Source organism: Epargyreus clarus, unplaced genomic scaffold (genome assembly GCF_041222505.1).
Source record: "Epargyreus clarus isolate Ecla_fem2 unplaced genomic scaffold, WU_Ecla_fem_2.2 ptg000001l, whole genome shotgun sequence".
Classification (NCBI taxonomy): Eukaryota; Metazoa; Arthropoda; class Insecta; order Lepidoptera; family Hesperiidae; genus Epargyreus; species Epargyreus clarus.
The window spans coordinates 12,238,431-12,255,072 of record NW_027332209.1 but is presented as its reverse complement, the minus strand read 5'-3'; the positions used below and the strand labels follow the sequence as shown (position 1 = coordinate 12,255,072).

Here is a 16,642-nt window from a genome sequence, read left to right as displayed (position 1 = left end):
GCAGTAGCCACTTACCATCAGTTGGACTGCATGCTCGTCTGGTACTCCTATATTATATAAAATATTAAATAAAAAACAAAAACAATACAATACAAAATAACAATACAATTTCACTTTATCAGGTATATCCCTGTAATATTTTTTCCAGTATCAAGAACTGAATACGTCATTCATTTTCTATGACACATCCACGATACCCTTTAATTATGTGCCTTGGTTGGACAATCCTATACTTTGAAGGGTCTTTTTACATGATTTATTATTTATAGCAATCGATATAAAAATTGCAGTTGTGGTCGCGAAGGTCATATATGTCATAGAAGAAAAATAGGTTTGCAAAATCTTATATATAAAATTCTCGTGTCACAATGTTTGTTACCGTACTCCTCCGAAACGGCTTTACCGATTTTCACCAAACTTTATATGCATATTCAGTAGGTCTGAGAATCGGCTACTGTCTATTTCATACCCCTAAGCGATAGGTGTTGTTCACCCTTAACATTTTTTTATTTATATGGCAACGCAACGTTTGCCGGGTCGGCTGGCTTTAGTTGGCTACATAATATTATGTTATAATATAAAATATATATCCAATTAACATAAGTATAAAAAATGTACATATTTCAAATATATTATATATCAAGTTATTGGTAGGTAAAGTATTTTGCAAGAAAATCTTGCTCAAACCTAGTAGAGATTAGCAGCTAAGTTCCAGCCATATTTAAGCATAGATTGGTAAAGATACTTCGCCGCCTTGAAATTGATTGAAGCCACAAATGGCTTATTAGTAAGTTCTTTTTTTTAATTCTTGACAAATAAAAACATTTTTAGAGAAAATTTATGAATAAATAACTAATACTGCGTAATTTACATAATAAATAAATAAATATTTCAAATATTATAGGGACATTTTAGCACGGAGACGTGGTAAAACTTTTTTACGCAACTATTTCAATTCTCAAAACTGGGTACATTTTCTTGTTAGGAGTGAGTAATCTTTACTAATCTATGTATTTAAGGGTTCATTTTCCAACAAAAATTAACAAAAGACTTACTTAATTATGTATTTCTCTCATTAACTTTTTTCTATTATTTGACGTGATTTTCAATATCTCTTTGGCAGAAATCACTCGGATTTCTCTCGAAGAACTCATTTGAACAAATCGTACATTTTGCGTCAGTATTAATGAAATTCCGAGTATAGGAAGCTGACATAGAAAATTCCAAAAGATCGTATACTCCTTTGAATTATTTAAAACATTTAGCTACGAACATTGGATAATACTGGTATGAGAAATATTTAGATTAAAAATGGCGGGAACTTAGTTGCCAACTTAACACTCGTATTTTGAAAAATAATATGACCCACACTTTAAAAGTATGGCCTTATCACAAATGACGTAATATTAATTATACACTATATTTTATTAATTGATACATAGTAAAAAGTTCGATTTTAGATCGATGTCGAATTTCTATTTATTTCAATGCGAATAAATATTCATACAAATTTTCTAAATTAATTTTGATGTTTATTAAATATATTTTTATATAATCTTTTACCAAAATAGGTTAAAGAGCGGGATATATGGAGTGGACTTTACACTAACACCATCGCAATAATTCATGAATGATATTTTTCCTCCAGTCTATTCGTACTGTAAATTATATTTTATTAATGTTATATGTCAAGAACAATAATGCTTTAAAATTTTAAAAACTTGATTAATATAATATGTCCACAACAATAATACTTTTAAAAAACGAAAGCCAACGTTTCAAAAGTTACAATTATACCAAATCCTAATGAAACGTTGACAGCAGCTTTGTACCGCAGGTGTGGTTTACAGCTTCATTATCCCAAGGAATGTTGATGAGAACTATTTTGTGTTGTTTCATTTTAGACAGATAATTTTCCACAATTTAATATTACGTAACAAACTATTTCACAGAACTTAGTAGCACAGGTTTATTATTCAACACGCGTAAATATATTTCATTGTTGTGTTTTATCCCGAAAATTGCAAATTAACTAGGTACTTTAATTCTAAAATAATAATTGGCCAAGTGCGAGTCGAAATCGTTCCGTGCTATTAAATTTTTGGTAGATTTTATATTATCACAGATGCTGTAGATGTAGGTACATTGTAAAATAACGATTAAATAAACGGAAATTACCTAAAATACCGGTTTATTTTTACGAAGACATTTTCAGAAAACTTTGAATGTTCAATAATTATAAAGTTTAAACAATATAAGGTTATACGAATATAGTTGTCTCTGATTTTATGTTTTTTTCATAAAATATGTCAAGAACAAAAATACTTCTAAATTTTAAAAACGAAAACCAACGTTTCAAAAGTTACAATTATACCAAATCCTAATGAAACGCTGTCAGCAGCTTTGTGCCGCAGGTGTGGTTTACAGCTTCATTATCCCAGGGAATGTTGATGAGAACTATTTTGTTTTGTTTCATTTTAGACAGAAAATTTTCCACAATCCAATATTACGTAACAAAGTAATTCACAGACCACAGGTTTGTTATTCAACACTCGTAAATAATTTTGTTTATCGTATTTTATCCCGAATTTTCAAATTAAGATGGTTACTGTAATTCTAAAATAATTGGCCAAGTGTGAGTCGAAATCGCATACATAGGGTTCCGTGTCATCAATTTCTGTTATTATTTTTTATATTATCATAGATACTGATTATTATAGAAGTAAATACTTTAAGAAATGTATAGTATCTACCAATTACGGTTTAATAGTTAAACTGAAAATCCCCTGAAATACCGGTTTCTTTTTACGAAGAGTTTTTAAGAAAACTTTGAATGTTCAATAGTAAATTTAAAACAATAAAAACACTAATTCAAAAATTTCTTTCAATTAAAATTTAAATTATTTTAACTTTGAATTACATTACCAAAATTAATTTAACTTAGTTTATCTCTTTAATAGCTAATAATGACTATCTATCTGAAACTAGGGAATGGAAAGAGAAAGTGGAAGTCGAAGACCAGGAGGATACAGACACCATAAACTACAAGAAGGTGGATACATTTTACTTCAAGCCTGAGCTGTCAGGCCCGGGATTGACTGGTGAAGAAATGATCGTTATGCCCCATATGTTTATGATGGTAAGTGATTTTCATAGTTTCAGACAATCTAACAGACACACTTAATGAAATAGAATAGAAATAGTACAATAGAATACAAAGAGATGGAATTGAAGTCATATCAGAAATTTACCTTAAATACCTTGCTGTCTATAAGGACTAAGATGAAACACTTTGTGTAAGCACCTGTGCTTTACTATATCATAAAAACGAAGTAGCACTTAACATTACTCTTAAGCCAGAAACAGGTTAGTCAGAAATAATCGAACAACAAAGGATTCTTAACTAAATATTGTAAAAATAGCTCGAACTCTGAAAATCAATAACTTATCTTCAAATGGTAAATTAAGTATGTGTCTAAATTAACAGATTCCAGATTAGTAATATAAAATATTCCTTTGTTTTAGGGAATTATTGTTATGATGGTGAATCATAACGATAAGGAGAAACCAGAAATGATTAGCCAGTTGTATAAAATTAATAGTCTTATTTTTATTCTACAGAGTTTAAAACGCCTTATCGTTCCATTTATAACATTTACTAAATAAGCCATTATTTTAGGGAATGATCGCAATCGTTCACCGGGAGAAGCCAGCAATGCTTAGCATGCTGGGCAAGGCTTTCAACGGCATCTTCGACAACCCAACAGACACCTTCCTCAGGGTCAAAGCTCTGGACCTGCTTTTCCGTGGCGTTATCATCAACTGCGCCAGAACTGAGTTTGCTCCGAAGGCAGTGTGCACGGCGCTGAAGAAGGAAGCGGCTGAAAGACTCATTTTCGAACCCAATAACCAGTACAGGTTCTCTTTGTTTGGGATGGTTAGTATTTAATGGTTATTGATATGGTAAAAATATGTTTTATTTGATAATGAGGTATACCTTAATTAAAAAATTAATAGGTAAGACAGTTTAATCGATTTCAAATTACTTTAAACTAAAAGTTACTTTAATAGAAAGATAGGACTGAAAACTGTTATATTTTATTTTATATTTAAAATTTCTGAGAAAAAGCCTGATCGATAAACTCACAAAGTCACGGACTAAGCACCTACTTAGCAAATGCTTCTGTAGGCGAACATAAAATATCGTAAACTTAGCAATATACAAATTTTCTCAAGGTCTTCAAACGGGGCCCTTAGGTATTTACGGAGATCAATCAAAAACTCTGTAAAGGGAAAATCAGATAAAATGCTAAAAAGAATCGTAAAGTACCTATGTAAGAAGGATCGTAACCGTAAAGTTTTAGAGCTTGATAATTTAATTGATTTCTCTGGAGAGAAGTTCTCAATTCGTCGGTAATACGTACATATTATTTATTCTCCGTAGGAATATGTCCAAAGAATATAAACAAAATGTCAAACTCTACCGATTTATAAATATATGTTTTTTTTTATTTCATATCCTCCAAAAACCGGTCTTAATCTATTTATAATTATTTATCTTTCTAGAGTTTAGTTTTATTTTTACTCAAGTAGATTTTACTGGGATATTAATTTGCGATTCTGTAATACCAAATTTTAAATTGGAAAGCTGTTTTTCACTCTTATGCCGCAAGCAAGACAATCCAAAAAAAACTATTTTTATCAACGCAAATAATGCAACTATCAATAAATCGAATAGCTTTGCACTACATTACAAGAATATCCCTTGTAAAAAATACCTAGAACAAAATCTTATTTGTTCATATCTTGGCCTTAGGACGAAGACAGCTGACTAAGTCAACTGTAATAATAGAGTTAGTGAGTTAATAGTATTTTTATCTTCACTCACTGCTTCCAGCTACTGGTTTTATTATTTTTAGGTCGTAGATCCCAGACGTAGGTGAAAGTATTATATTTTATTGCGTCCTTGGTCTAACATGTTCAGTGTTTTCTCCTACTTAAGATTTTTTATGAAATTATGGTTACAAAGGAACATTAAAAAAATGCGTAAACTTGTAATAATGCATGATGTGATTACATAATTGTAAGAACAGTGAAAATGTATCCATTAAGCTTATTTTAAATTGATTGATTTGATTATTAACACTGTTTCTTATATCGATAGTCCAATAAATAAATAAAAAAGGAACATATAGTGTAATTTGACCAAATAGTTCAAGTGATACCACCGCCACACCTATTTGCAACGTGAAGCAGTAATTACGTTTTGGTAGATGGTTGTTGATATCGACTGACTTATATATAAGGTTACCTTATTGTACACAAACCAAACCCTAGCCAAATATCACATTTCTATTCTAAAATATAGAATTTGGTAAATCAGACTAATTCTTCCAATTTAAGTACATGAAGAAACAGACAGAACTTGTTTTGTAATACGTAACGACAAATCAGACAAGTTAAATAAGTTATAAGGGTGTGAGTGAATTTTCTCATCCTAATTTTTATTTCTAGCTTTAGTTTTATTTTTAGCTTGACCTGTATGTGTGTAACGGAATCTTTGAACTCGATTTTTACCCACTTTGAACGGTGCGACTAATTTAAAATTTTGAACACTTATAAAGAACTGATGACAATACACGATTTTAATAATTTTATCCCATTCACTTCATTAGAATCGTCAGGAATCACAGGATTAACAATTTTCCTTGTGCGATTTTAGCGTGGTTTTTAGTTTTTAAACTATAATTCTTTTATCCAGCGAAATGCAACAGTAGATAAGCATGTGGTGACGGTGAAGCGTGGTATCACCAACGTGATGGAAGTGGGTCGTGTGGTCGCCATCGACGGCAAGACCGAGCAGGACAAGTGGACGGGCACTTGCAACGAGTACCAAGGCACTGATGGTACTGTGTTCCCACCGTTCCTCACCGAGGCTGACAGGCTGGAGTCTTTTTCTGGAGATCTGTGCAGGTGAGAGGATAGTATATTTTTTGCGCCCAAACACTAAAAGAATTTCCCTGCGAACATGATTAATATAACACTGCGAACAGAGAGGGGGTGAATGCTCATAATGCACTAGCACTCATCCTTAAGGGATGCCTACCCACTAAACACCCCCTTTCCTCGGGGACTGCACAACCGACGTCGGAAGACGACATCTCAGTGGGGAACAATAGGTGAAAATATTATAATGGGTATTAATGCTTTTTATACTTTACGTACAAAAACAATCTCTATGTCAAGGATGAAGTTGACACACACAAAAAAATCCTACAAACGTATGCCCAGAAGCAATGGTGGTTTTTAATTGACTTACAAATCGTTGAATGGCGCAATACACACCTGATGCTTTCCACATAAGCCCTCCGGAATAGGACTTTTAAATAGGATTTCCAGTATAATTAATACTTAGTGATCACTAAACATCAAGTGAATATAAAAAAGTAAACGATAGGTACTTGTCGCCTAGAAGTCCTTGTGAAATGTCTATTTTTATATTTTAGGTATTAGACCTTCAATTTATTCTTAGAAATTTTGACTGTTTCTCTGAAAGTAGGCATTAATATAAATTTTCTTTTTACTTGTCCTCGTTCAACATACGTGTTCATATAATATGCTATTCGTGGGATTATTTCGCTATGTGCCTGAACTGTACGGCAGGAATTTCTAGGTTCCTGTTAAGTCCCTTTATTTCTATGTTCATGTTCTTGCCCAAAGATATTTTGAAACAAATGTTTACTAATATTTCGTAGTTATATAATCCAGAATCAAAAATGTTTATTATTTGAGTTTATTGACGTAAATAATATACTACTAGAAAACCAATAATAGGAAGACGAGTATCCATCACAACATCGATGATGGTAGTAGAATAAGGTACAATCGAAATACTACAAACAAATCGATTAAAGTAAAGATTATCTTAACAAATTTATTGAAAAGGGAGAAAATGTAATAAGCTGTTGATCTTCATCAGGTCCTTCAAACCCTGGTACCAAAAGAAGACATCATACCGAGGAATCAAAACCAATCGTTACATCGCTAATGTTGGAGACCTGGCCAACGACCCTGAACTTCAATGCTACTGCGAGGCCCCGGATAAGTGCCCTCCGAAGGGTCTCATGGAAATGTCTAAGTGCATGGGAGTACCCATGTATGTCTCCCTGCCACATTACTATGACAGTGATCCGGAGCTGCTCAAGAATGTGAAAGGATTGAACCCTGATGTCAATGAACACGAAATCGTCATTGATTTTGAGCCGGTAAACAATTTCTAGTATTTTTTATGTTATAAATAATGTGACAGACTAATATGATATTAACAAGCATTTAGGATTTGTATAGGCATTTAGGCATTCTTTATTTCTTTCTTTTCATTTAATATTTGCTCTTTTTAACCGACTTCAAAAAAGGAGGAGGTTTCTCAATTCGACCGTATATATATATATTTTTTTTTTATGTTTGTTCGGCGATTTTTTCACGATGCCGCGACCAATGAACATGATTCATACACCATTGTATGTGGCTAGTTTCACAGGGAGTCCCATTTCGAGGAAATTTGAAAATTTCCGCCAGTTTTCCCGGAAAATTGGAAAAACCCGATTTCATATAAACTTGAATAAGTCGAGTATTTCTTAACCAATTTTAATTTTCTTTTTTTCATATGAAAGAGAGTTTCGTTGCGGTACTTTCCTACCTTAACATTAGTATGCTCTGATGATTAGAATTTAAGTTATGGGGTGGAACTCATCATCACTACCCCTGCTTTTTACATATTTTCTGACAACTTACCTTCTGCCCACTCAATTCTCATGAAACTTAAAATGAACATTGAGTATCTAGGTTAACATGATATGATGGAAAATTTGACCTTCAACTCTTCAACCCTGGTAATGCAGAAGTGCCTCCTGCCTCAACCATACAAGTTAGGCATTTGGAACTTATGGATATTTAATAAAATCGATAAGTTGAGATATATGATGGAAAATTTGACCTTCTACTCTTCAACTCTGATAATGCAGAGGTGCCTCCTGCCTCAACCATACAAGTTAGCCATTTGATGCTTATGAATATTCAATAAGGTTGATAGGTAGAGATATATGATGGAAAATTTGACCTTCTACTCTTCAACTCTGATAATGCAGAAGTGCCTCCTGCCTCAATCATACAAGTTAGCCATTTGGAGCTTACGAATATATGATGAGGTCTTTGAGTAGAGACATATGATGTAAGATATGACCTTCAATTCTTCAATCCTGATGATGCAGATGTGCCTCCCATGTAAAGTATATAGAATATACATTTGTTGTAATGAAGTTGCTAGACAGAGACATATGATGAAAAATTTAACCTTCAACTCCTTTTTCTTTTCTTAACTATTGAATTAATGTAAATTGGACCGGTTCACTCGCAGAGTTTTACCACCTAGTTTGATTTATTTACTTATCTGTTCCTACCTAACCTAGCCAATAATTAGTATCTCATAAAGCCTCGCCTATAGTGTTTCATATTGAATTGGTTAGGTTAGGTTGGAACATATAAGACAATATAAAACTAAGAGAGAAGGGCGCGGCAGCGCCGTGCGAGCGGGTGGGTCCAATCCATATGAATTCAGACCTTACCTTTATTCATGATCACCTTTATACAATTTTACATAATATTAATACAAACGTTAGCATATCATCACTAAAAAGGGTGAAAAAAAAATTTTAACAAAAAAATAAAACCGACTTCTATGTCACTACAAAGTAAAAAATAATTTAAATAAATGTTGGTTTAGTACATATTTCTGAAGTCGGCGCTCATATTGGACACGCTGTTTACGCTGTTATCAAACGAAATATATTGAGTGCCGACTTCAGAAATATGTACTAAACCAACATTTATTTAAATTATTTTTTACTTTGTAGTGACATAGAAGTCGGTTTTATTTTTTTGTTAAAATTTTTTTTGGTTGGGCGAGATTGTCAGCACAATTTCCTTTATCGAGACAATCTTAAATATTAATAAAATTGTTTTAACACTCATATTTCATAAGGTGAACTTTTATAATACTTAAGATAAAATTATGATCTTGGATTAGCCTAGTACATTCAAAGTATTCAATTAATTTAAAATATATTCAATAGAATGTACTTAAATTCCTTTTAGTAATTGTACTCAAATTCTGAGAGATATGAATGTAGGCACTATTGAGTTTTCTTTTGCACTCCTATTTCAGAATTACCCAAATTGGTTCTTATGTATCTAAATCGCTTAGTTATTTAGTTACAAAGGATAGACGATAAGAGTCTATTCAAATAGGACCTATCTAAAATCGCAGCGTTGAATATTTTAGGACCTTTTTATATACCACAAAATTTACTTGAAGTGGACTTTTTATTTTTTCTTGAAATAATCATTGTTTTAAAAGGTATTTTTCACAAAATCATAATTGATTATTAAAGTAATCGTTAATCTAAATTTAAGTTTATTGAAACCTACGCGAAATATGTCGATTACTTTTAGATGACAAAAATAAATGCAACTATACAGTACATTTAAAAAAATGTTTACTGTAAATACGGTGATATTTCGCAAATGCATATGGGGTGGTTACAGGAACACTTTCTGCCTAGATATAATAATAGACAATAATAATAATAGAGTAAAAATCTCCTCCAATATGTGCAGATAACCGGCACACCAATGGTAGCTAAGCAGAGGGTAATGTTCAGCATGCAACTCTTGAAAACTGAGAAGATGGAGCTCTGCAAGGATCTGCCAGACACTATTGCTCCACTTTTTTGGATTGAAGAGGTATTCATTGAATAATGTGTTTATACCAATTCCAATGGAAAAAAATCGGTTGGCAACAAATGCGCAAAATTATTCGGAATTCAATATTTGATCTTCACGATACATCTGTAGATCCATGAACCTTCTAGGTCATAGGTCTTCAATTATTTTTGTCTCTATGTGTTTAGTCTCTTTACATCGTTTTTCAGTTTTGAGACATGCGATGTATTGTTTTTTCTCCAGAATTATCACCTTTACATGTGTTCACATTTAGGTCGACGTTTGGTTATCACTAGTCTGTTGTTTGTCAGAAAACCCTTCTTCTTCGTAAAAAACAAAATAAATTATTTCAAATTCCCTATTATTCTTGATTAAACTTTAGAATTATAGAACTTTGACGTATATTTCAGAACAAGTTATTGCCTTTTAGTCATGGATTACACTTTTTCTCATCGTCTACTGTTGAACATTTTTGTTTGAAAGCCAACTTGTACCTTCTAGGGTCTATCCCTGAACAAGACCTTCGTAAACATGCTGAAGCATCAGCTGTTCATCCCGAAGCGCATAGTTGGCGTGGTGCGCTGGCTGCTCGTGGCTGTGGGCGGGCTGGGCGCGCTGGCATGCCTCGTGTTCCACTTCAAAGGTAGTGCTCAAATGGTGCGTGTTCTGCACCCAACTTTTTTATCTGTAACCGACCTCAGGTAGGAATATAATCCTATCTGGGGTTGATTACTTTTATATCTGTAACCGACCGCAGGTATATCTAATCCTATCTGAGGTTGATTACGGATGTCCATGGGCGACAGTGGCCATCTACCATCAGGTGGACTGCATGCTCGTTTGCTACTCCTATATTATAAAAAAGAGTAAAAATATGATTTCTACTTGAGGTGGGCGTCAAATGCGTCGCTACTCCTGAGGACTAAGCTGAAGCGCCTCGGAAAAGTATGAGCGACACTCTTACCACACCCTCCAAACCATATAGTAGCAGCGCTTAACACTGCTGTCCTAGAGCTACGTTAAAGGGTGTAGTATGCGAGAGTTACTTATATATGGCGTTGCAACTTAGTCCTAGTAGACTTCTAGGACTAGGAGGATTCTCATCTAATCTGGGGTAAATTACAAAAGTCCATGTTGTATCCTTTAAAAAATGGTTTCTCGTTCTTAATTGTACTTATAAAGTGTTGATAATAATATTAATCATGTTTTTGATATTTCAGACCACATAATGCGATTCGCAGTGTCTTCTGACTCTGGGTCCGTGACCAAAGTGAACCCAGAGGAGATAGAGCAGAAAGAAGTCAGCGTCATTGGCCAAATTCAACACCCAGCTAAGATTGATTAATCTCACTTGGGTAGTTAATAAATAGGGCTCATTTATTTTTGGCCCAAAAGTAGTTAATATTGTAGTATTAGCCGATACTTTGCAATAGTCCTACATAACTATATCATACGATATAACGCTTTTCGCAATCATAACCCACAACGCCCCACAAACCTAAAGCCCGTTCCACATACTCACGAAATTCTCGCTTAAGATTTTCTGTGTTGTGGGTGTCATGAATACAGGAACACGAACATACAGACATGCAAACAGATGGAATTTTACATGAATCGTAAATAGTTCCGTATCGTAAATAGAAATATAATAATTTATTTTGTGATATGTTGTCATAGCTGTTTGGGTTCAATACCTGGGGAATTGCTTATTATATATGGGAAACTGGGGACACTTGATCCCCCCTTTTGTTTTTTGACCACTATTTGGTAAATATTGATCCGATTTTAGATATATTGGTACTGAAATACGTGGAATTTCATTGGCTATACTAAGTATAAAAGCGAATGATATCGGTACATAATTTTAGTAACCAGCCCACGAAAACTTTGTATAGGGAATGATACCATGTGTCCCATATATATGTCTGACTTGATCCCTCCCCCCTCTGGAACACTTGATCCTGAGGGAAATAAGTCTCCTATATTTTCATATGATACCAAAATGAAAAAAAAAAATGTTAAAATTGATTTATCATTGATTTATTTGCTTAGTAGATAAAGTAGAAACAACAACAACAACATATCCACTGTTTTGATAAATCACATATACGAGTAACTATGTTTTCAGCTAACATTACTTAATGTTCCTATTATTACAGAATCTTATGGTTGATATTCTTTTTCCTGCACCTTCTATTGTTTTATATACTCTAGGCATATTGAACCCTGAAATTATTCAAAAATAAACTTTAATGGATGCTTCATGCGGGGGGATCATATCTCCCATAAGAAAGTGTACCAAGTGTACCCTAGCTATACTGTGGTTATAAAAAGATATTGTAAAAAAATCGACTACTATTAACACTATTCTATGAAACAGACTTTTAAAAACATAGATAATGAATAGTTTAAAAGTGTTACTTACCCAAAATAAGTTTACTAACCAATTATTTAATCTAAATGAAAACTTACGAAAAATATTTTCCTGCGACACGAAACACACAATCATCCGCCATCTGCTTAAATATCAAATTGGACAAGAGTACCAAGTTTAGAAAGTTATAACGTATCATAGACAACCAATGTTGCCACACTAAAATCATATTGTGTTCACAGAAGCTCTGTAAATCCAGTGTACCAAGTCTCCCGTAAGGATCAAGTGTCCCCAGTTTCCCCTATATAAATATAAGTTAATTAACAACCAGGCAACATTAATTTTTAGTTTAGTTTACATCTTAAATATAGTTATATTTAAGTATATATGGTTAATATATAATAATGATGATATATATTAACAATTGTCTAGTCTCCTACTTCAGTATTAATAATTAAAGATTACTTGCAATATTATTGTTAAAACAATAATTCAACAAAGCACCCTACACTTTTTTGTCTATATGTCATGCAAAGTAAATAAAATTATATAATTGTATTATTGTTTTATTGATGTCCTTGTAAAACATAATTCTCTTAAGTTCTAAACCGCGGATCTCCAACTTACCAACTTTTTAGGAAGCCAAAAATAAAAATAGTATTGTATTAGTAGTAGAGTCCTACGTGATTTGTTTGTGACACACCAACTCATTTCAGGTGATTTAAGAGCTAGTACCCACTCTCTTTTAAGAGTGAGGCAGGGCCGGATTTAGAGGTCTAGAGGCCTTGGGGCAACAAAGGAGTGGGGGCCCCCTGGCCCCAAATTATTTTCCGAATAAAATGAACAATTTTTTCAGTTGAGTTTTCAATAAATGTTTAATTGTGAAACGCAGGTAGATTATTGTAGTATTCATGTTTGTACGAAGTACTGTAGGTAAAGGTAAAACAGCGAAAAAACATATCAAAGGAAAATATTTTTTTTTACTAGTGTTTACTAGTCTGAATTAAAAAAAATCCGACGTCTCCATTGTGGGGGCCTCCACAAAAGGTAAGATAGAAATACACTTGATATTTGCTTAATAGTGCTTCTTCCGTTTATATCCTAAAAGCGACCAAGGAACTAAAATTTACAACACTGAAATCTACTTCAATCACAAACCTGCAAAGACCTTACTTCCCGCTTTCTGAGGATTGCTTATGTCTAGGATCTACTTATAAGATCTGATGTGGATTAAGAAATCTCGGCAGGTCTTCGTTCAAAACTGACTGTTGGTACTAAACAATAGGACGTGGATGCCGGCTGCCTTAAATAAGTTATGAGAAATCCTACGTAAAACCAACAGGGGTTGACAAATGAAGTTGGTTAAAGAAGCCTATGGACTACAATGGTTACTTACCATTAAGTTGCCTAATAATATAATCGTTTGCTGCATCAGTCCTATGACAAAATAAATACTACACTTAGACCTTAAACACCCTTTAAAATACGTCCACATTAATATCAATAATTCACTCTTTATATGAAAACTTTTTGCAAAATATCTTCAAAAGCTATTTAACGAATTCTATTACAATATCAAAAGTAAACATGAAATCAAAGGGCCCCACAAAACGTAAAACGTATTGTATAACAATATAAAAATCAGTTCCCTGGCTACAATTCATTGTAATGTAATTTCCTTCAAACCTCTTGATCCATTTTGTTAGTCGTGTTTCCATTTTCACGTTATTTGGGACTTGACCTTGTCTGGGACTAAACCCAGACATTGTTGAATAGGAATCTACCGACAGATAAATTAAAGGTCAAAATAATGTTAATTGTCTGTTGTTAAAATATTTCGAATATTTAACTCTGTACTATTAGGGTTCTTTGAAAAATCAGAGGTGCCTGGGATTTGAACCTCGGACCCCTCGATCGAGAGGTCGAGTTTCTTAACCACTAGGCTAACACTGCGTTACTAGGCTATCACTGCGTATTAGAAATTAATTATCACTTGTTAAACGGTAAAGGAAAACATCGTGAGGAAACCTGAATACCTGAGAGATTTATAAAAAAAAATCTCAAAGGTATGTGAAGTCTACCAATACGCACTTGGCCAGCGCGATGGACTATGGCCTAATCCTTCTCATTCTGAGAGAAGACCTGTGTCCAGCATTGGGACAGTAATGGGTTGATGATGACTATTAGGGTTATTTGCGTTTACATAGAGCGCGACAGACACGTGCAAATTATAAAACGTGCAGTGGCAGACAAAAAAGTATCTACCCTAGCAATGTGTATTTACGTATCATAGTTTTTTTTTTTATATGGGAGTAGCAGACAATCACACAATCCACCTGGTGGTAAGTGGCTAGCGCCGCCCGTGGACCTGTGTAGTCAACCCCAGATAGGATTCGATTCCAACCTGAGGTTTAGTACAGTGCGCTGCTTCCCCTGAAGCTTAAGCTGACACGCGTCGAAAAAGTATGTCTCCCTTACCACACCCTTCAAACCAGAACACAGCAGCGCCTAACACTGCTGTTATTAGGTTATAATAGGTGTGGCGGTGGTACCACCTGCATTCTAAAATTAATCTTAACTTTACTTTCATAGTAAATTTAAATTTAATTAAAGAGTTAAATAAATTTATGTATGTCAAAATAAGTCTTTATTAACCTATAATTAAATATTTACAATCGTCGCCTAAAATTATTATCACTAAACCTGTCACATTGTAAATTATTTTACGGTAACGGATGGTAACTATCAGCATAAGTTATTTACGTCTAAATAAATTTAAAATCCGAATTTATTAATGTTAATAAATTTGGATTTCACAGATTTTTCTTTGATCTCAGCGCTGGGTCTATGAAATTCTTCGACCGTTTCAACAAATCGTTCGACTTGTCGATCAATTTGTCCATCCTCCTTTTTTGTACGTAATCGACGAGTTTCTTCAAACCGAACCTTAAAACGTACGAAATGAGAGCTGAAATCATTAGGACTGATATCAGGAATACAAAAGCGACATCTATTAAGTAGTATTGGAAGAAATTCAAATCTTTTGCCGGGGATTGCAGATGGTAAGCGCCTTTGTGCCTTATCACGTACTCGGTCCAATAAATGGCTCTTTCTAATGGCGTTTCTTTCTGATCTCTCAAAAGGATTTGTCGCTTCTTAACATTTATTCTGTATTTTGGCTCGTTTATTACTTCTTTGATGCCTCTGAACAGTTTGTCTGCTGTTAGTTCCGGTAGCTCTAGCTTCTTCGCGTAACCATCTAGCTCTGCTTTCGCTGCGTTGGCATCGTGATCACAGAAGACCGGAATACTGACGATGGGGACTCCGTGGTAAACTGTTTCGAACATGCTGAGAAGACCACCGTGTGTGATGAATGCTTTTATCCTCGGGTGACCTGGAATAATCAAAAATGTAAGATTATTTGTAAGCGAATTTATTCTTCTTTTATTTTACGGTATAATACAACACTGTTGATTACATAAAATGGATGGATGGACACAATTTCGTGGAAGCGACGATAATGGCAAACTCTTGTTCCTTGTACCACCAGGGATAAAATATCGTATGTTACACCTGACAGTAACATTGGTAAGATCGACCGTAACATTGATAAGAAAATTGATGAACTCCGAGAAACTAAGAGATTTATCATGATTATATTTACTTAGTTCATGACATATGCATTGAACATAAGCAAAGCAAAAAGGTATTAGCAGTATTTTATTTTGCCATCTAACGTTGAGACTCTAGACACGAATACCCAGCCAGACTCTTTTACTCTTACATCATATCATAACAATAACTTAACCTTAACCTGAAAGTAGATAAATCAAATTGAAACTATTATAACCATTTCAATTAAAATTCATCTATTACGTTACAATTAACCTGTTACGATTGTGATTTCCATTCACGATGCCATTAATCATCCTACAAATTTCAATAATAATCAAAATTCAAGGGTAATAATATAATAGCAACTGAAACACTTAATTCTTAGGGTGGGTTGCACCATGTAACTTTAATGTTAACAAAGGCCTAACCAGCTGTCAAATCGATGGTTCAACAATTCGTGGGTTACACAATTTTACAGTTAACATGACGTCATATCTAACATTTAACGTGAATCAGTCGATTTCAGTAGCTTAAAGTTATGGCTTTTGTTAACTTATAGACGTTGATAACTGTCAACGTTGATGAAAAATTTCTACAAATGACGTTCTAAGATAAATTACTTGATGCAATACAGAATTGTAACATTACATCGCTTTCGTCAAAGATATTATTATAGTTAACTTTAACGCAACTTTTAAACAGATCTTCGGTACAACCCGCCCTAATTGTTTCAATGTGATTTTTCTTAGGTTATTGGTATCTATCTAACACAGGTACACCTACTAAGGGATGTTCTTTTTTATAAGATTTAAGAAGCAAATCGGCAATCCTTCCATTAATTAAAGAAATAAAGATGTCTATGATTCGGTCACC

The 16,642-nt window shown here is 33.6% G+C and overlaps 2 protein-coding genes across 5 annotated transcripts in view; one reads left to right on the top strand and one right to left on the bottom strand.

Annotated features, from left to right (window-relative positions):
* Window positions 1–11,256, top strand: part of LOC140750604 (xanthine dehydrogenase-like) — a 39,091-nt gene extending 27,835 nt beyond the window's left edge. Inside the window, exons 19-25 of the mRNA XM_073084292.1 lie at window positions 2,989–3,139; window positions 3,680–3,937; window positions 5,762–5,973; window positions 6,980–7,265; window positions 9,676–9,801; window positions 10,282–10,423; window positions 11,001–11,256. Coding sequence (XP_072940393.1) covers window positions 2,989–3,139; window positions 3,680–3,937; window positions 5,762–5,973; window positions 6,980–7,265; window positions 9,676–9,801; window positions 10,282–10,423; window positions 11,001–11,125 — 1,300 coding nt within the window. The 3' untranslated portion in view covers window positions 11,126–11,256. The remainder of the gene's footprint in view (window positions 1–2,988; window positions 3,140–3,679; window positions 3,938–5,761; window positions 5,974–6,979; window positions 7,266–9,675; window positions 9,802–10,281; window positions 10,424–11,000) is intronic.
* A 3,518-nt stretch (window positions 11,257–14,774) lies between these two features.
* Window positions 14,775–16,642, bottom strand: part of Ugt50B3 (UDP-glycosyltransferase family 50 member B3) — a 60,184-nt gene continuing 58,316 nt past the window's right edge. For all 4 annotated transcript variants that reach the window (XM_073083924.1, XM_073084082.1, XM_073084004.1 and 1 more), the window contains exon 7: window positions 14,775–15,548. In XM_073083924.1, coding sequence (XP_072940025.1) covers window positions 14,968–15,548 — 581 coding nt within the window. In that variant the 3' untranslated portion in view covers window positions 14,775–14,967. The remainder of the gene's footprint in view (window positions 15,549–16,642) is intronic.